General features: G+C 37.7%; 2 protein-coding genes and 1 long non-coding RNA gene across 3 annotated transcripts in view; 2 read left to right on the top strand and 1 right to left on the bottom strand.

Annotated features, from left to right (window-relative positions):
- The window catches only part of FILIP1 (filamin A interacting protein 1), a 235,642-nt gene extending 233,533 nt beyond the window's left edge, over positions 1-2,109 (top strand). Inside the window, exon 7 of the mRNA XM_063724869.1 lies at positions 1,003-2,109. Coding sequence (XP_063580939.1) covers positions 1,003-1,043 — 41 coding nt within the window. The 3' untranslated portion in view covers positions 1,044-2,109. The remainder of the gene's footprint in view (positions 1-1,002) is intronic.
- A 3,973-nt stretch (positions 2,110-6,082) lies between these two features.
- Positions 6,083-11,793, bottom strand: LOC134761534 (uncharacterized). Its single transcript, XR_010140246.1, has 2 exons — positions 11,657-11,793; positions 6,083-6,261 (listed from the first exon to the last, which is right to left on the bottom strand). It is a non-coding gene; the product is annotated as an uncharacterized LOC134761534 (long non-coding RNA).
- Positions 11,794-11,997: 204 nt separating this feature from the next.
- Positions 11,998-21,419, top strand: part of TMEM30A (transmembrane protein 30A) — a 31,970-nt gene continuing 22,548 nt past the window's right edge. The window contains 1 exon segment of the mRNA NM_001131090.1: positions 11,998-12,546. Within this exon segment, the coding sequence (NP_001124562.1) occupies positions 12,013-12,546 (534 nt within the window). The 5' untranslated portion in view covers positions 11,998-12,012.

Genomic DNA, 21,419 nt, shown 5'->3' with positions numbered 1-21,419 from the left:
CTAGCACAGTATACAGCCTCAATAAATAGTTCTTCAATGACTGAAATGAAGTGAGTCATACTGATACATGTTCATTAAGGCATAAAGTTTACTATAAAAGAAAAAACCAGCCAAATAAATATAAATATTAATTATCTATAATGTGCTGGACTGTTGTAATTACTATCTCAATCTAGTTTAAATTTATTTTTATAAGAATAAATTTATATTTTAAAACATATAGGGAGGCCGAGGCAGGCGGATCACGAGGTCAGGAGATCGAGACCATCCTGGCTAACACGGTGAAACCCGTCTCTACTAAAAGTACAAAAAATTAGCCGGGCGTGGTGGCAGGCGCCTGTAGTCCCAGGTACTGGGGAGGCTGAGACAGGAGAATGGCGTGAACCCGGGAGGCGGAGCTTGCGGTGAGCCGAGATCGCGTCACTCCACTCCAGCCTGGGTGACAGAGCGAGACTCCATCTAAAAATAAAAATAAAAATAAAAATAATAATAATAATAAAACATATAGAGTTATGTAAAAAGAAGCAGTCAGAGATAAAAGTGAGTCACCTGTATTTATGGACTTCCTAGAAATAATGTCTCCTTATTAAACTCTAATCCACACACACACAAAGAAATTGAAGAGGTGTAAATATTGTTCAGAACAGAAAATGTGGCTGGAAGATTAGAGTTACTTCTAGGAAATAGTCTGGTTTCTCATTAAGGGGTTTGTATATAGTAATTACTATCTTTGTTTTCAGTTCTTACCTTGGTTAAAACTGATCTACTATTGTCAGAACGTTAGACGTAGTTTCTAAAGGGCTTTAAGAAATTTCAAGGTAAAGTACATACACCAGTATAAAGACGTTGCCCAAGAATAGTAATGCAAGAAAGTCTATTAGCCTCATGTACCTGTTTTTGTTTGTTTTGTTATTTAACATCTATGATCTTTTAGTGAAATGATGTAGCTTGATTCTCAGTTTCAGTTTAATTGAAAATGCCATGTCTTTTTTCTCTTTATAGAAAGCATCATCATTCACCAGTTACGAATGAACTCCAGATGAAATGGTAAACCAAGCACATGCTGGATGTGTGTATGACCTCTGAATCCCTATTGAATGGACAGCCCTCAATCATGACTAAGGTCCTCCGTGCTACTGATCACTACTGGAAATATTTTACTACTTCCAGTGATTTTTTTCTTTAAGGATATAATGTAAAGGCTGAAAATGGCTTTGCTGATAATATGAAAATATGTAGCAAGAGCAATTCAATCTATGTGCCAAAAGAAATTTCTTTTTGCAAAGCTTTCAGGTCTATGGGCACATGCTGTATAACTTATTTTTTATAATACATTTTGTAATGTGATTTTTTTTCCTAAAGTGTTTCCCTTTTTCATAGTCTCTGGCACATATATCTACGGAATACGCTGTCAGTTCTTCAAAGTACTGGTATTGTTGCATTCAAAATGGTAATCTATAATTATTTTCTTTTTATCAATTTGTTAATTCTGAAAAAAAGAAAGTACAACTATATTTCCTGAGGTAAATTCAAGAGGTAAAACTTAGAAGCAGGAGATTCTGGAAGAGGTTTTACCATTGCTTGTACAATGCTATGGTTCTGATCATGGTTCAATACTAACAAATAATGCTCTGACTTAAAAGCTTAATTTTAAATACTAAAAATCAGTTTCTAAAGTTGCTCTTTCTGGTGTTCTGGGCCAAAAACCTTGGATGAAATGATTTTTATATAGAACAAATTCATAAAAGGAGATGTACCAGTTTAACCAGTAAGGGTAATAAGAACAGCTTCGACTGACAGTTCAATTACACTTCTGATTGCATTATTTACTTGTATGTATAAGACTTATAATAAGGACTGTGAAATAAAGATAGTTCTCACAATCTAATCCAATCAAAACTTGAATATAAAAACAGACCTAAAATGTCAGGATCTTTTTAAAAAAATAAGGCTGGGCATGGTGGGTCGTGCCTGTAATCCCAGCACTTTGGGAGGCCAAGGCGGGAGAATCACTTAAGCCCAGGAGTTCAGGATCAGCCTGGGCAACACAGTCAGAGTCTTTAAAAAAAAAAAAAAAAAAAAAAGTTAGCTGGGCCTGGTTGCACCTGCCTGTAGTCCTAGCTACCTGGGAGTCTGAGGTGGGAGGATCACTTGAGCCCAGGAAATGGAGGCTGCAGTGAGCCATGATTGTGTCACTGCACTCCAGCCTGGGTGACAGAGTGAGACTCTGTCTCAAAACAAAGACAAACCCACACACACACATACAAACCCCCAAAACCCAGAAAGAAAAAGTAGTACAAGAAACCTCAGATTGATAGCTTTTTCCCCTTGATTTTGAAAGATTTTCATAACTACAGGTAGGTTAGAGAATATATTCTTTGAAGATAAAAAGCACAACATGCATTACTCAAATCTCAACGTCAGAGCTACTGTTGAATTTAGGTTTATGTGAAAATGTGCATCTCAAGTCTACTTGAAACCCTGGTAATACACTTTTTTTTTTAAAGACTGTTAATATGGACATGTTTTCAGTAAGGTCTTTAAAGATAACTTTAAAGATAAATGAAGAGTTGACATCAGTTTCTGAATGTGGAAATCATTTATCATGTAACTTTACTGAAATTAAAGAGAGAATGCTTCTGAGTGTCACAAGGATAACTAAAAGCCACACAAGGAGGACTGCTGGCCCATTTCTCTAGTCCACAGGTTGTGCTCAGCTTTAGAAGCCCACACACGGGCATCCAAACTGAGTCTCTGGAATAGAAAAATGAATGCTGGACTTCCTCCCCTATGTAACCTTGGAAGGTTTTAAGTTACACCTTGGGGAATTGGCAAATCATTTTCAACATGTATTATAAATTATATGACATTAACATTATTTTTAATTTTTTAAAGTAAAAGAAATGTTACAGTAGGCTTGCCATAGCTTGAATGATTGTGAAAACATCACATAACCTTCCAGAATTTTGGTTACTAAGAAAACTAGAGTGTGTATGTGTAAAGATTTTTTAGAATTGTTACTGGGTTTTGTTTTCTGAAAATGTTGACTGTAATGACATTTTCAATTAGAAAAGTGTTTTAGTTAGTACTGTTATATTTTTTGACTCACAGTTAAGTATCCTATTTGCCAATGTTTGTACCTTTGATGGCAAAATTATTTGATAGATTAGTATTTGAAGAAAATAACTTTCTCAACTTGTGGGAATTTTATTATACTAATAGTGAAAATGTTAGAGGATAAGATTTTAAATACTTCTTGATTTAAATTAAAATACTATAAGAAATGTATGTATATCTGGATTTGAAGGTTTTTCCCCTGGATTTATAATGAATTTGGAACTTACAAGAAAAATGAGGATGATGGTGCAATTAGAGTCATTTAGATAGATGCTGAGCTTTTTCTGTCCATGCTATGATTAAGTCCTCTGTTTAAACCCAAATGCAATCTGGGTGACACATGAATAAAATTAATTAGATTAATTTTGAAATTAGAGAATATGCAAAATTAACCAAAAAAACCCCAGAAAACACTGGTCATCTCCTTCTCTAATGAATAAGGAAATAAGATCATAAATAGTCCCATCTCAACATGCATATCCAAATGAAAAAACTGCCCTCACAGGCAATCCTAGCACAATCCTAGGCTCATAAAATTTCTCTGTCTTTTCTTGTAAATAAGTCTCCAGTCATCATTCTAAATGGGAATCATTTTTAATGAAATAATTATAATTGTTTTCTGAAATATAATCATAATCAGTGTTTCTAGTTCAAGGTACAATTGAACTAATCCATAATTTTACCCTTTTCTTTTTGATAAGAGAGTGTTTCATGAGGGTATCTTTGGTAGAGATCTTTTCTCAAGTATTTTATAAAATATTCGAGTTTGATGAAGATAGTAGATAAATACACCAGCTGTCAGATGCCTATAATTTTCACAAAATGTGAAGAATTCATTGTATCTTAGGATGACCATAAAAAAATTAATGGTGTGGAATCTAAGCATTAATAGAGACAACAACACTACTGCAGTAATACACAGCTACTACAAATCAGTGGCAGAGCAAGAATAAGTGGTGTATCAGGCAATGTAAAGTTTTTGCCTTTTCTCCTAATGCTGTGGTTGAGTATTCCTGGAAATGAAGGAAAAAAACATAGCAAAAGTAGGGTGTGTTAATGAATCTGATGAGCAACAAGTCTAAAAATAGCAAAAGTGCAAAATGGAAATTAAAAAAACACAACTGGTACCTGAGGCATATTTCCCTTTCTTTATCTCCAGTGCTATGCCTCTGCTAAAAACATGAATCACAAAGCAAAGGAAAAAGAGAAAAAAAGTGTTGTAATACAGTAAAAATCACTATAATAAAAGTTTATAAAAATTGAGTTTTTTGGAATTGACTTTGGCCTAGTGACTATTAGTATTTTTTTCTTAATTTTTCAGCATTTATTCCATAATAATGTGATAACAACTGTGTGTGTTACCTAGAAAAATGCTGTAGATCCATACATTTGAACGGAAATGTTTATCGATGCCATAATGTGATACATTTGCTTTCTGGTGTTGTTTTCTGTTTATATTATTTAGGGCAATTTTACCTTACCATCATAGATTTTGTTACTTTAATAATGCAGAACTGTATTTATTTAATCTAGATTTTGTTTTAAAATTATCACGTGTTAGCTTTTACAAATAAGAGGCTGATAATGTGGCCAGATATTCTTAGAATTCTTTTAGGTCTAAGGGTTTTCAAAACTTTAAGAAATACATTCTATTTTTGCACCATTTAAAATTTTGTTTCCTGTAAGTTTTATTAAGTACACGAGAAGTTTATTATTTTTCATTGAATCCAAATGAATTTATGGATATGTACTTATCTTTTATATGAATGTAATAGCTTGCTTTCAGTTCCTCACAGGTCATTGAAATTAACCAATGAAAACATTCTCTGTTACTTCCAAAGTCAACTATGTTTATCAAAATCTCACTAGTGTGAGAAAAATAACAAGTGTAATATTAAAGCATTGTGCAATATCTTGAGTTGGAACATAATATTCAGAAAATTAAAACCATTTAAAATGAGTACGCAACCTTCTTTTTATTTAAAATCATTTGCTCTAAAATAGTTTTCAACTCTGCATTTCATATTTTCTTAAAAATATGGTGTCTTTCACTATGGATAAGCAGATGTGGTATAGCAGGGCTACGAGGATGAGGGATGTTCTTCCTCTGGATTACATCACGGTTTGATTCTTTAGTAAGATGAAAACTTTAAGACACCAAGAAATGGAAACTGGTTAAAGGGTTTCCCTCCCTGCTTGATTCCCACAAACTGCACTGTCAATCAACATTCAGATGTTACTCCACAGCTGCTGCTGACAATCTAAAGGTAGATCACTCAGTAGAGCAAAGGCTCCTGAGGCTTTGCCAGCAGTCCACAGCCCAGTATCTACAGAGGCATTTGGGTCATTGTTTTTGCAAAGTGGGATGTGGGTGAGAGTGGGGTTGTGTTCTGACTTCCTTTATTTCTATCAGCCTGTGCCAGAAATAGGGATCTATATAGCTACATCCAATCCTAACTTATCTTTGCCTTATTTGAAACAAAGGAATGGGTTTCTCTTAGTAAATAATAAAAACATTAGTTTATTAATTCCTGCTAGGAAGTAGCCTTTTCTTATCCTTCCTTCAACTGCCCTGTCTCCTTTTCCCTGTTATTCAAAGACCTTTCCCATGACCACAGCCACATTCTTTTTTGGCTGTTCTGGTTTTCAGTACACAGTTCTTTCTTCTCCTTGACAGCAAGACATGTTTAGTTAAAATAACAGAGTGTTTTGTAGGCACCTAATAATTGACTCCTAACCCCAGAGGATTGCTCCTTTGGGAGCAATACCTCAGTCAGGGTATTCTGTCCCAAATCTTCCTCACCAAATTATTCTGGTTGTTGTTGCTTTCCTTGCAGAAATTTCTGTGCCCACGGAAGGTTTCAGAGGCAGATCATCTGGATTAAATAAGAAAAGACCTTCAATAATCACTGATTCTAAGGGAAGGTATGCCTTTAAAAAGACAAGAGTTTCATCAGGCCTCAAGATGGTTTGTACTGCTTTATTGAGAGAAATGTGCTCATTTTTGCTTCACAAAGGGGCATGTATTGGTGCCCACGTGGAGCAATGACACAAGTAGGCAGTGGGACAACAAACTGATTATCTCCCAGAAATGGAGGGCACCAGAGATGTCTGTTTCCATGGTCACCACAGTCTGATGAGATCCTGCTTGAGGAAAAGAACAGGATCACCCAGAGTACATACACAGTCTTGCTTAGCATTTATAGTACATGTAATATTAGCATAAGACTCTCTTTTCTCTATTCTCCTACATGGAGAACCACAATGTAACTCTGACCTTATTTCCAATTTCCTCACAGTTTAGTTTTTGACATTATAAGGCAGATGACATGTGGTACCTCCTCAGAGCTCCTATAACCCCTTGAACACACATCTTGTGTGGCACTGACTTCATTATATAATATTTCAGTTGTCAACGAGGTGTCTCTCCCACTAAAATGTGGGTTCACTGAGAGTAGGTTAGGTCAGTTCAACAAGATTTATCAAGTACCTTTTATGGCCTAGGCACTTTGCCATGTGTTGGAGATGTAGAAATGAATAAAAACAGTCTCTGACCTTGAGGAATTCATTTACATCTAGTAACAAAGACAGATATAAACAGATAGTTTTCAATACTACACAGTAAGTGCAAGGACAGACGTCATATATACATTACCTTGAGCTCTGAAAGTAGCTCTTAACTCCACCAAAGGGGTCAAATAAATATTCCTCAAATTGGCTACTGACCTGAATCTTGAAGGATGAGTGGGGATTAGCTAGCAAAGCAGTTAGAGTGGAGGTGGGGTGTGAAGTCAGGGAGCAGTGGGTTACTGAGTGACTGGGTTAAGGAAGTAAAGACAGCGAGTGCAGATTTCTCCTCCCAGATTCAGTGACAATACAAATGATGTTGTGAAACAGTTTGCTGAACCTATCTCGTGCCTTATGGTGTGCTGGTCAAAGGGAAGCCCTTGGTCTTTGCCTTTGTTGTCATAAATATTTAGTGCTATTGACTGAAAATGTGTTTGATTTCTTTCTTTCTTTTTTTTTTTTTTTTGAGACAGAGTCTCGCTTTGTAGCCCAGGCCGGAGTGCAGTGGCGGGATCTCGACTCACTGCAACCTCCGCCTCCTGGGTTCAAACGATTCTCCTGCCTCAGCCTCCTGAGTAGCTGGGACTACAGGCGCATGCCACCACGCCCGGATAATTTTTTGTATTTTTAGTAGAGACGGGGTTTCACCATTTGAGCCAGGATGGCTTCGATCTCCTGACCTCGTGATCTGCCTGCCTCGGCCTCCCAAAATGCTGGGATTACTGGCGTGAGCCACCACGCCTGGCCCAATGTGTTTGATTTCTGAGGCTCAACAAAAGCCAACTTTCACATTTAAGTCCATTTTGTGAAGATCCTTCATGAATATGTTGGTTATTTTAATGACTCAAGTGACTCAAGTGTTAAAAAAAAAAAAACATGATGAAATGAACTCCCCCTCATGCTGGCTTTCTAAAACTTGGAAAAATAGAAAAGTATAAATTTAAAACAAGTCTAAAAATGGTCCAGACATATAATTTATAAAGAATTAATGTTTTTAGGCTGGGTGTGGTGGCTCACGTCTGTAATCCCAGCACTTTGGGAGGCCGAGGCAGGCGGATCACCTGAGGTCAGGGGTTCGAGACCAGCCTGGCCAACATGGTGAAACCCTGTCTCTACTAAAAATACAAAAATTAGCCGGGCATGGTGGTGGGCACCTGTAATCCCAGCTACTCAGGAGGCTGAGGCAGAAGAATTGCTTGAACCCGGGAGGCGGAGATAGCAATGAGCTGAGATCATGCCACTGCGCTCTAACCTGGGCGACAGAGCAAGACTCCATCTCCCAAAAAAAAAAAAAAAAAAAAAAAAAGAATTAACGTTTTTAAAATATCTACTTTCCTGTATCCTTGATGATTCTCTTGGAGTAAACTAAGCCTCTTTCCTCCTCTGTTCCCCTTTTTAAAGAAATGAACTGTTATACATGTAACATGTCAGTTGGCTGTTAACCTAGAGATGGCAACATCATATTTGAAAAAAAGACCTTATCTATAATTGATGGCACCTAATGAAAAAATACTTGCCATGGGGATGTAATCAACTGAGAGATTCTATGCAGTGGAAGTCATGAAGTCTGAAGTCTTGTGAGAATCACATTCTTTCATTTAAAGTATGGAATTGGCCAGGCACGCCTGTAATCCCAGCACTTTGGGAAGCCAAGTGCCTGAGCTCAGGAGTTTGAGACCAGCCTAGGCAACATGGCAAAACCCTGTCTCTACCAAAAATACAAAAAATTAATTGGCTGTGGAGGCACGCACCTGTGGTCCCACGTACTTGGGAGGCTGAGGTCGGAGAATCGCTTGAGCCTGGGAGGTGGAGGTTGCAGTGAGCCACTGCACTCCCACCTGGGTGATAGAGTGAGACAGCGTCTCAAAAAAACAAAAAACCAAAACCAAAAAGTATGGAATTATGAGAAATGAAGCCTTATTTCCATCCAAAACAAAGTTCTTAGGCTGTCTACTAAAGAATTTTGGTGTAATTGCTCTTTCCTCTAATGACACTAATCATTAAAATATCTTGCTTGACTTGTATTTCTGATGACTGACTGGCTTTTCAAGAACTTGCAAAATTTTCTATCACAACACCTATGACCTCAGGCTAATCAGTCAATCTGTCAATGTGAGAACAAAGGGATTTTCCTAAATATCTAACTGAAAGTATTCAATAAGTACACTACATAAAAATAAGGAAAAATTCAATTTTAAAAAGTAATTTTTAAAAGCGAGTTTGAATCAATATCTGATGCAATAAATACAGGAAATGAAGTTTATTATACAATTTCTACATCACTCTTTCTCCTAAAAGTCCTCTGAGATAATTAAAAATGAACATTTTGCAGTTCCACCAAGCTGCCATGGTCAACTGAAAAGGAAAAGGTATTTTTTTGTTGTTGTTCCTGCAAAAATATGACCCAGCCACTGAAAATAATTCAAACCATTTCCAGTCACTAAGAACTTTCTCTGAAACTCATGATGGTAAAAACTATGGCACATCTCTCAGCCCTCTTCAACTTTTTAAAATATCCTTGTTACAGATGTGAATGAAATGGTTTGAATATGGTTAGAAGCTAGAGACCTACAACAGCACCCAACATAAAAGGAACCCAACAAGCAAATTTGTGTGGCAAATCTACTTTGATTAGGCAATGAAAAGACCAGTTGCAGTTTCCTCTTCCTTGTTCCCAGAGATACCCAATAGTTACTCTTCTGTGTTTTTTTCTTAGATGTTTCTGGTTACCGAATTCAGTGGCACAACACAGCAACTGAACTAAAAAATGAAAATTGTATAAAACTTCCCAACCAAAGGCTAAATATATACACCTTTTCAGATTGTTGGGCTTGCATCTGTTCTATCATTTTAGATTCACTTTTATACTGGGGCTCGTGCATTGACTGCATACTTAGAATGTTAATCTGATAGCATTAATAAATGCCATTTAGCCACATACATTCCACTTTTACCAAGAATCAGCACATGAACAATCATTTGAACAATACAAATGCAATCTAAATGTATCAACATACATACACACAAACACACACCAGTCGCTCCTAGCAATCAGTTTGAATATGCATAAATGGTAATCCATTGTGAGAACTATTCTCTTTTGTTGCCCTAGAAATGCTGAATGACACTTTCTTTTGAAAATTCCTACTTCAGCAGATTAAATGAAAAACCACCTAGTAAGGACTTCATAAAATAATGTGACCAAGAAAATCACAAAATTGTGAGTCCCCTGGGATAATAATGTGGCACTGAAAAAAATGTTTCAGCTGGGTAAAGATGCATATTGTGGAAGAATACAGTAGTGGAAAATGAAATGGAGGGATATCAAGAGATCTGGAAAAGCAATTTCATCCATCTGGACCTCATCTGAAAATGTAAGTTTTAGAGAAGAATCTCAGGAGGTTTCAATTCTGTAAATGTTTCAGTCAAAATGGAATTTCTAATAAAAAAAGAGACAAGGGATTAACTCATTTTCCTATGAACAAACAAAAATAAAGAAAAAGGAAGCAGATAAATACATCACAATCACTCAGATCACTAGAACAAAAACAAAAAAATGAAGGTAAAATGACCATTTATACAGAGTGCTGGAATAGCAGATCAGTTAAATAATTATCAAATTTAGTGGGCATGATGATATAGGCAGAAATGGGGAGGAAAAACCTGCCTTATATGTACTTTTGCAATACGCCCATATTGTGGCATATATTTTTACTAACAGAACTTAGCACAATAAAAGGACTCCATGCCTTCTCCATTAACTGTGATAGATTGTTTTCCATTTGAGCCTGGGGTTGAAGGTAAACTTAACAGATCAAAACAAAATATAGACCTAAGTATGTCAGTAGTGCTAAGAATTTGAGCATGAATGTCATGTAAGAGCAAACCCAAGCAAGTCGGTTATTAGAAGGCAGCAAGTATTATATCACTCTAAACTCTGCCTAGTAAACATGTGATTGGCTCACATTTTTGAGACCTATGGTCATTTTGAAAAAAAAACATTTAACTGTAAATTTTTTTTTTTTGAGATGGAGTTTCACTTGTTGCCCAGGCTGGAGTGCAATGGCGGATCTTGGCTCACTGCAACCTCTGCCTCCCGGGTTCAAGTGATTCTCCTGCCTCAGCCTCCCGAGTAGCTGGGATTACAGGCGCGGCCACCACGCCCAGCTAATTTTGTAGTTTTAGTAAAGACGGGGTTTCATCATGTTGGCCAGGGTGGTCTCGAACTCCTGACCTCAGGTGATCCACCCGCCTCGGCCTCCTAAAGTGTTGGGATTACAGGCGTGAGCCACGGCGCCTGGCCTAACGGTAAATTATGAGGACCAAGCACTCTTTATTTTCTCTTTCCTCAGTTTATCTTCTTTAAGGCATTACTGCAGACTAAGCCTAAAAAAAGTAATTTGTTTTCAAATGATACGACTTACTCTCTGGCCTGGATTTCAAAGATGTCAGTATAATGTGGATTGTATATATTGTTTAAATTTTACAAATAACATAACGCCTATTATAGAAATTTTGGAAAATACAGAAAAGTGCAAAGAAACAGAAAAAAAAATCCTTCATCCGATCAGCAGACTTACCATTTTCATTTTTAGTTGCGCTCTATATTGTACTTCTATAGTTGCTACACTACTCTAATATTCTGACTTAGTCACCTTTTACATCACGAGTATTTTCTTGGGTCATTAAATAGCTGGCACTTTTAAAGTGTTTACGAAGTATCTCATTTTGTAGTAATGCTGTATGTCCTGGTTTTTTAACAGTAAGAGAAAAAGCTACAGCCTATTACAAAACACTTCCTATATCAATGCGCAAAAGAGAAAGGTGGACACAGAAAAGAAGCGGAAAAGTAACGTGAGAATTAGCAACAGAGAAAGAATAAGTGAGAATCGCTTAATTACAGGCAAGATAATAGGGCTAAGTCACATTATTGATTCTTGACTTTAGGACAAAAGGGGTACATGTCACGCACCTCTGTTCCAAGTTTGTATTTGCACCTTGAATGGCGATTTATTAGACAAAGTCGCGGTTTTACAACCTAAGCAAATACTGCTAATTCTCCCCCGACTCAATCCCCCTCGAGGCCGCCTTTTAAATGCTCCGACTCCCTTCAGAGAAAGCCTCGAGGTAAAAAGAAAAACCGGTCTGGCAATCCAGACCTGCCGACGCCACGATAACCAGAGTAAAACACAGCTGTGCGCTAACTAAAGCCACGGCCAACAGAGCGAAGATGCGCCTACGGCGCAGGCGCTGAGTCACCGTAGCTCTAGGACCGCGCATGCGCGAATGTAGCTTCGCGATCCAGTGGCTGAGCCCGTCACAGGACAGATGTTCAGGGTGCGTCCGCTTTTTCGTTCCCGCTTCTTTCCTCCTCCCCTTTCCCCTCCCCATGTCCCTCCTTCTTCTCCCTCCTCCCTCTCTCCCTCCCTCTGGCGTCTCCAGCCTACTTTCGCTTCCCGTCAGCGGCCTTTGGCGGAAGAGTGTCCCGCCTCTTCCGCTCTACAGCGGAGGTGGCTGTGGCGGCGGCGGCGGCGGCAGCGGCGATCGAGAGGTTCCTGTCAGGGTCAGCCGGCGGGCCCCCTGGGTGGTCCACCTGCAAGTCGCGGAGCGGCGCCCCGGGGATCGATGGCGATGAACTATAACGCGAAGGATGAAGTGGACGGTGGGCCCCCGTGTGCTCCGGGGGGCAGCGCGAAGACTCGGAGACCGGATAACACGGCCTTCAAACAGCAACGGCTGCCAGCTTGGCAGCCCATCCTTACGGCTGGCACGGTGCTACCTATTTTCTTCATCATCGGCCTCATCTTCATTCCCATTGGCATTGGCATCTTTGTCACCTCCAACAACATCCGCGAGATCGAGGTGAGGGGAGGGAGCTGTGGTGGGAGTTGGCGTTGCTCGGGGGGAGGGTCCTACGCGCCCGCTCCACGGCTTTCCCAGCGCCCAGAATCCAGTTGACTGGCGGACCTCGCGCCGTCCCCCACCCCCTTCCCTTTGTTTCTCCGTTTTTTCTTTCTCTTTCTGCGGGTTTCCTGAATTTGCAGGTTTGTCCTAGCTTTGTCTTGCTCGAGATTTACGAAAACGGAATGAATGTTTAATGCAGAAGATAGGTCAGGTGGAGAACGCTTCTTCAGTGGGCGGTTTGTGTGGTTCCGTCGGGATTAGCGGGGGTTGTTCACGGAGGTAAAAAGAGAAGTGGGGGTGAGGGGCAGTTGTAACTAGGTACATGTAACCCTGAGTGAATTGACAGGGTCAAAGTGCCATTACGTTTGTGGGAAGTATCCCAAGACACAGAGATGAACACCTTGACCATTGTTGGGAAAAGAACTGGAGTCGTAGAGGTATTGACGATTCTAATGTAAAGAAGCTGTCGCATGTTATCAGGTCACATATGAGGACTTATGACAAATGTGCATAGTACTTTTCATTTTGAGCTAATTCGATATTTTTAGTTGTAGGGCAAGATGTACATAAAAGATAACCTGAAACTTCAGTTCTGGTTTTGCTTTTAGGCTACTTTTATTAATGTGCCCTACCTTTGCTGGGTTTTTTTTTTTTTTTTTTTTTTTTTCCCAAAAAGAGCCAGTGACCGCACTCAGGGAGTAAGTTGTGCACTGTCTACCAAACATATTACTGATATTAACTTTGCTGAATATGTAACACATGACAGGAAAACTTGGGGAAACATTTCTTTGTCAGAAGCACAGTATCTTTATTTATCTGCAGGGGTGAAGATGGTTGATAGTACACTGTATTAATATATACTCTATAGGTGTCCAGTATTAAGCGTCTCTCATCTTTTCTTGCATATCTGAGAATGTTTTTTTTTTCTAAATCTATTTGAAAGGGCAGGAACTAGTACCAAGTTCTCTTGATTCCTTCTGTTCTATTTACACACACACACACACACACACACACACACATTTTAATAAATATACTTACGTATGTGATGTATTGGGACTTTGAGAGTAATTTTATTTTTAACTACTGAAATAGGGATGGGGTTCCAGTTTAATTTGCAGTGTTATCTCTAAAAGCAAGATTGATGTATTTTGTAATTCTACAGTGCTTACTTCAGTGTTGTTGACAGTAATAAGAATAGTATCTATAGAATAACTAGTTTTAAAGTTTTTTACTAAAAATTCATTCTCAATTTAATAACGAGAGTTACAGTTTTTTTTTCAGCATGTATTTTAGTTTATCACCTTAATCTCCCTAATAATCCTGCAAATGTAGTACTTCTTGTTCTAACCATACTAGGATCACACACTATATTAAGATATGGGCAAAGCGGTGTCATGCAAGGAACATGGGCATTGGCTGGGGTCAGGCAGAGCTGGTTTTAAATTCCAGCTCAGCTACTAACCAGCTCAGTTTCTTGGAAAATTTCCTTAATCTCTCTGAGCTTCAGTTTCCTGCAAAATAGGTAGAATAATTCATATCTTCTAAGGTGTGAGAATTAGAAGCAATGTAAATAAGATGTCTGGCACTAGGTATCTGTCTCCTGATCCTTAATCAGGAGACGAGAAATAGAGAGGTTGAGATTTGACAGTAAACTAGTTGAGAGTATTGTAAAAAATGAGACAGAAACTCAGGTGTCTTGATTCCCAGCTTTAAGCTTTCACCCTACACTAAGATCCTTACTGCAATGTTAGTAAAGTAGAAGAAAATAATTTAACATCAGAAATTTGAATGATTTTATTTAAACTTCTTAAGATAATAAGATGAAAATAGCAATAATTTGGAATTGTGTATAAATTAGTATTCTCAGAACTCAGCTTCCATTAGTATTTACTATAGTATAAAAATAAATATTTAACTTTTCTTAAAATCTTTGGGTTTTGGAGTAAAATAAGGTTCTTCACGCTAAGTAGTAGACGAAATAGAAATTTTTCAAACGGCTCTCATGTGTAATTCTGATTTCAAGTTGCCTGAAGAATCCGCTGCAGCTTAGCCTGGTTAAAAGGGTACTGAAGAGTCAGGGAATTAGGATTGAAATCCCAGCTCTGTCACTCTGTACTTTGTGATCTTAGATATAATTTTGAGTCCAATTTCTTTACTTGAAGAACCAAAAGATTCAGATTAGACTACCTCTAAGAGGCTGTTCAACTCTAAAATTCTATGATTTCGAATTCAAATGTGATTTTAAAAAAGCAGGATGTGTTTAAATTGTATTGCCTTTGGAACACGAGGAAATGAAAATTAAGAATAATTGGGAATTTTTTACTGACACTGACATACAGTTGTGCAGACAGAATCCACATATATATTTTTAAAGTTTGGATGCTAAATGTATAGAGAAATGCTTCTGAATTGTGTCTGGAGATTCCCCAAACACACATACTTGTTTCCTGCTTGTTCTCTACCCTTTGTTACGCACTAGTTGTAAATGGGTAATGAGAAGTTCTTACCAACATTCGCTTCCATACTGTAAGTTACTCACACTGTATTTTTTATTTAAAAAACCCTTTATTGCTATTTTAGTTCAAATTACTAGGGCAAAGGAGGCTTGTCAAATCCAAATGCTTTTTAAATATAGCTTAAAGTGCCAAAATCAAAAATCCAAACTTTTTCAAGTATAAAATCACTGGATTTTTCTCATTCCCACAGAAATGTTACATTAAGAATTACTACTTTTGAAAAGTGTCTTGGACACCCCTGGAAAAAAAAGATATTTTCACATTTTAATGCTTAACTTTGGTAGCAGATTTCCTCTACTTTTTAGGTTTATGTATCTTGTTTAGTTGGTTTTTAGATTTTCAATAATCTAAATAAAATGAGGCTAATAGAAAATCATAATTGCTTTATCATTCACGAGAAAATATTTTAAATATTTAATATCTTCATTTATTATCAGGGCAAGGAATGAAGATTTCCTTTAATTTGGCAATTGTGAGTCAGGCACATCTTTCAAAGGGCACTGATTTTCTAGTCTAGGACCCTTGTTGGTGAGACTGAGATACAGAGGTTACTTGAAAAATATAGTGAGGTTATTCTTAACTTTTGTAAAAGTATCAGTGTGAAGTTACATAGTTTTAAATTTGTGGTTAAAGTCAGATTAGGTTGTTATTCAGACTAAGTTTAAAAACTAAACATTTACTTCAAGTTAGTGTTGCCAAAACGTTTAAGGTACATTTTCATGAGATCTTAGTGAATTAGCTCCCCCTTCCCCACGTTTGATAAACTCTCAACTTTCTTCTTCACCTTATTTTATTTACTGCCCTCGATTATTTAATCCTGATTATTTTCTGTTGTCCTAGTTTCTGATAAAAATTTTTATGTATGTTTTTACTCCTAAATTGAATTATTAGATTATAAGATTTTTAAGGAGATTAAATTTCTCATCTGTATTTAGCAATCTTTGTTATACTTAGGCTTTAGCTAAGAGTCAGGGAAGAATAAGTTGCTTTGTATAAATTATTGTTAAAGATTAGGCACTTTTATGTTAAAAAGTTTAAGGTTTTAATATTCAAGTTGATTTTAGTTACTTAGAAGCTGACTTTTGGAAATTAAGGTTTGTGGTGTTTTAACATGTTTCTCAAGTAATGTTAGTACTTAGAGCAAGGAATGCGAAAGTAAATATGGCCAGCTGGAATGTTTTTGCATGGCCCAGGAACATTTTACAGATGAACATTTGTAATCGATTTGATGATAGGAGAGCACTAACTTTGAATCCCAATTATGAGAAATGTCTCCTCCAAGATTTCCATTCTTCTCATTAATATTAGTAGACCTATGTTACCAAAAAATTGTACATATTATTGTTGCATTTTGAATTTTATCAATAAAAATTGTTGCAAAGTTGTTTTCTCTCTCGTTACATAAGAACCTACATACCTAATATCTTGGACCATGCTTCTGGGTCCACAAAGCCTGAAGTATTTACTTTCTGGCCTCTTACAGAAAAAAATTACCTGCCCATGACTTAGAGTTTTAATGAATCATACCAGCAAAGTTAGCATTTGCTACACAAATAGCTGTGTTTAATTTACATGTTCTAGTCCTCAATAATTGTTCAAGGTAGGTGTAATGATCACTGGCAATTGCTTAGGTTCTGTCTTTGTACAGATTGAGTAGATATAAAATTTACCATTAATCTTGGCTTAGGAACATCATTCTTCATTTCTTTGTCACAGACAAAAATCAGGCAGCCTAAACAAAGTTGCTTTTGAAAGTTTTATTTTACTTACCTCTCGAAAGGTCTCTCGAAAAGACTTCAGATAAATCATTTAGTGTGGAATAATCAGTTCAAGGGGGAGTACTTAAAATACGATTTTTAACTTAATTTGATTAATACTTAAAATGATTTACCTTATTACTCAGCATTTTGTTGAATGACCTGTTTAGGTCTTATGTTGATTTCCTTTTTGACAAATTTACATTCAAAATGGAAGTTTTCCAGTCCTTTTCCTATATAGTGTAAGAAATGCACATCTTTCAAATTCCTCCTTTCCCACTGCATTAAATTCTGAGTCTGTTTCTTAGGAATAGAATGTATTTTTAGAATTACCAAGAAGAAATGCCAGTTTGACTTAAGTGAACAATTACAGTGGTAGCAAAACAAAACTGAGAATGTGATATCTCCTATCTGCTCATCTACATCTGTTCTATTTTGCCTCTGGTTCTTTGTCTTGGATTTTAGCTAATGGGCAAGTCTCCAGACTATCATTGTAGTTTGCACTGTGCCTTGTATGCTCTTAACATTAGTAAGCATTAATTTTTCAAAATGAGAGAACTGTAGCTCCTCTTCCACTTGGTAGCCTCTTTTGTTTCTAAACATAGGAACTATGTGCTTTAGTGTGAACTTTATTTTTTGAATAAAGTTGTTACAACCCATGGTAACAACTTTATTCAAAAAATAAAGGATTGTTAGGCCCATAAGGTTTTATTAAGGTCTGGACATTATGTCTGGCTACCCTTGAATTTTAGCTGATAAAGGGTGTTGTGGTTTTATTTGATGGTGAAAACTCATAAGCTGAGTTAAATTTACAAAGGATTTTAATCAACATTGGACATTGTCTTCATACATTTTCTTCAAAGTGCATCGCTGGGAATAGTGGGAGATAGGGAAAGTTTGGGAACAGGACTTCCCTCCCTGCTCCCCTCCCCCCACACCTTTTTGGAGCAGAGGACCTTCTTAAGGAGCTTGGCATCTTTTGGGGAAGATGAGACACAATAACAAGAAAACTAAGCATTGCTAGGTGAATGGCACAGGGAAGAATATCCTTTGGTAGTTCAAAGGAGGATGCAATTACATCTATTTCTAATGACCATGGAATGCTGTGTAGGAAGTGGGCTTTGAGCTGGTACTTGATAAATAGCACTTCTTTAGGGGAGGTTTGGATGCATTCCAAGAAAGGTGATTAGTATGAACAATGATCTAGTGGCAGGAAATCAAAAAGTGTATAGATAAAATAGGAGTAAGGGCAAATTAGTTGGTGCTAGATTGTGGATAGTCTTGAGTATTTGATAATGAATATATTAAACCAGGGAAGTGACATGATTGCTACACTATCAGTTAGGAGTGGGCTGAGCAATGAGTAATTACGATTTTCATTCTCATGTAAAATGCCTTAGGAACATAGTATGAGGCTGTCATGGAGTTCTGTTTTACTGAGTCTTCACTTGATCTAATCATTTACTGCCCAGCCATTCTTAGGATTGGCTCTCATGCTTATAGTTCGGCATGGAAGCTAGGGTTCTAACTGCCTTTTCACGGTAGCAATATGGAAGAAGGGGTGAACAAAGGGATAAAGGGCTTTTAAAGAAGGTTCTTGAAAACTGTCATGTACCACCTCCACTTGGTAACAAGGCCACACAAACTACAAGGGAGGCTGGAAAATGTTTTCATTCTGATAACAAGCTTCTCAGTAAGTGAGAGTTTTGTACTGTGAAAGAAAGATAGAATAGAAAATGAGCTGAGGGGTTGCTATTAGCAGTCTCTGCAACACAGGGTTAGAGGAAGATTTATCTGGTGGTGAAATGGTATGTCATCAGGATGAGAGTTAGATCTCATATAGACGTGAGACTAGTAGTTTAGACGCTGGAATTAATGTTTGCATTTTTATATTGATTATAATAACATTGAATCCAACTTGATTTCATAGTGAAAGTCATTAATGTTTTTTCATGTGAAAAGCGAGTTAGGTATGTGGCTTTGCTGATACGTAAAAAAAAGTTATGAGTATTGAATATCACCATCTTCCTCTTGTTTTCTTCAGCCTCTTTTTTCCATCTGTTCAGCATATAAATGTGTTTTGGTTTCTTCTCAAAAAACAAAAATATCCTGTCTTTTATTTTTATTTTATTTTTCTTTTTTAGGGACAAGGTCTTGCTCTGTTGCCTGGGCTTCATTGCAGTGGTACAGTCGTAGCGCACTGCAAACTCGAACTCCTAGGCTCAAGCAACCCTTCCACCTCAGCCTCTTGAGTAACTAGGACTATAGGCGCATGCCACCAGGACTGGCCAATTTTTAAATTTTTGCTAGAGATGGGGGTCTCGCTTGGTTACCCAGGCTGCTCTTGACCTCCTGGCCTCAAGCAGTCCTCTTGCCATGTCCTCCCAGAGTGTTGGGATTATAAGCATTGTTAGCCACCACACCTGGCCTTTTTTTGAAAAAAATTAGAGATGGGCCTTGCCGTTGCCCAGGCTAGAGTGCAGTGGCATGTTCATAGCTCACTGTTGCCTCAAACTCCTGGGCTCAAGTGATCTTCTTGCCTCGGCCTCCCAAGTAGCTGGGATTACAGGCGCAAGCCACTGTGTCTGGCTTATCTTAATTGTATTTCATAATAAAACTATTAATAATGACTAACATTTTTTAAGAGTTTACTCTGCTAAGAGTTTTACATACATCATGTTGGTTGATACAGTGACACTTAACAAGGGTAACATTATTATTCTCTCCATTTTTTTTTTTTTTTTGGATGAGGACATTGAATCTGAGATTAAGTCTTCTGCTTAGTCACACAGGTGGGATTCATACTTTAGCCATCTGACCTCTTGTTTAGTTTCCTGTAGTTTCCTGTATTCTCTTTCCATACAATCTGTTTAGAAAGAAGGGTCCATGCTTATTGACAATGTCCATTCCCATCTCCCTTTAACTCCTTAATTTGCTGCATTTGAAGTATGTTAAGTGGTAAAAAATCCTATGAAGAAAAATGAAGGAAGGGTTGATGATTTATAATTTTAAATAGGGTAGCCAGGGGAAGCCTCAGTAAAATGGCATTTGAATAAAGAACCAAAAGAGGGAAGAGAGTGAACCATATTGATATGTGAGGGAAGAATGTTCCAGGCAGAAGAAATAGTAAGAGCATAGGTCCTGAGGAATGTGCTTAGTTAGGTGTTTGAGGAACAACAAAGAGGCCAGTATGGCTGAAGTAGAGGGGGAAGAATAGTAGAAGATGAGGGTATTGGGAAGTATTGGGAGGAATATCACATGAAGCACTATAAGAACTTTGGCTTCTCCACTCAGTTTGGTGAGAAGCCATTGAAAAGTTTTGTACAGATAGGTGATATTATTTCACTTATGTTTAAAAAGAGTCACTCTGGCCTTGACGTGGAGAATATTGCCTGGTAAATAAGAGTAAAGCAGGGTATTTCTGACAGGAAAAAGCCAAAGCATATTTCCTAGTCTCGCACACCACTCAACACTTCTGACACCACATGTGTGGAAATTTTTCCCTACACACCATCCAGTTCTGACACCAGATTCTCCGGCATACACCAATTGGGTGTCGTATAATTTCATTAAATTCTGGCACTATCTACTAGGAGATAGTATCAGATCCCACAGGGTAAGGGCTCAGTCCCACAAGACTGCCTCTCACTTTAGATGCCAATTGCAAGTCCCAGGCTGCGACCTGTACTTCTGGCCAAATTGCTATAAACTGGTGTTTCCATGACCCCCTCGAGTTTGCTTTATTTGCTAGAGCGGCTCATAGAACTCAGGTAAACACTTTATTTACGTTTACCCGTTTATTATAAAGGATATTACACAGGATACAGATGAAAAACCAGATGGAGATGTAAAGGGAGATGTTTGGAGAAGAGGTTCAGAGCTTCCATGTGCTCACTGGGGTGCCACATTTCAGGCACTTCCATGTGTTCAGCTATCTGGAAGCTCTCTGAACCCTGTCTTTTTGAGTTTTCATGAAGGCTTCATTATGTACACGATTGACTCAATCATTGACCATTGGTGATCAACTCAGTCTTCAGTCACTCTGCCCCCTGGGACTCAACCTTCAGTCCCTTTCCCCTTCCCACAGGTCTGTTCATGCCTTGGTCTTTCTAGTTACCAGCTTCCATCCTGAAGCTATTTAGGGGGCGCCAACCACCAATTGTATCATTAGCATATGAAAGACACTCATCACTCAGAGACTGTAAGAGTTTTTTTTAGGAGCTCTGTACCAGGAAACTGGGAGCAAAGATTAAATATGTATTTCTTACTGTAAATCACAATATCACACAGGGAAACCAGTTAAGAGGCTATTGCAAGTAATTCAAGCAGGAGATGATGGTGGTCACAGTAGAACGGTTGCAGTGAAAAGCAGTTAGATATAGAATATATTTATGAAAGTAGAGCTAATAGAATTTTCTCATGCAATTGATATATGGGGTGTAAGAGAAAGTGAAGAATCAAAGATGACTAAGATATTTTGGTTTGTAACTGGAAGGATGGAGTTGTCATTTTTCAAGATGGGGAAGATTGCAGGAAAATGAGGTTTTAAGTATGCTAG

This window comes from Pongo abelii, chromosome 5, assembly GCF_028885655.2.
Source record: "Pongo abelii isolate AG06213 chromosome 5, NHGRI_mPonAbe1-v2.0_pri, whole genome shotgun sequence".
NCBI lineage: Eukaryota > Metazoa > Chordata > Mammalia > Primates > Hominidae > Pongo > Pongo abelii.
Note: the sequence above shows the minus strand (reverse complement) of the source record. Positions and strands in the feature narration are given on the sequence as shown.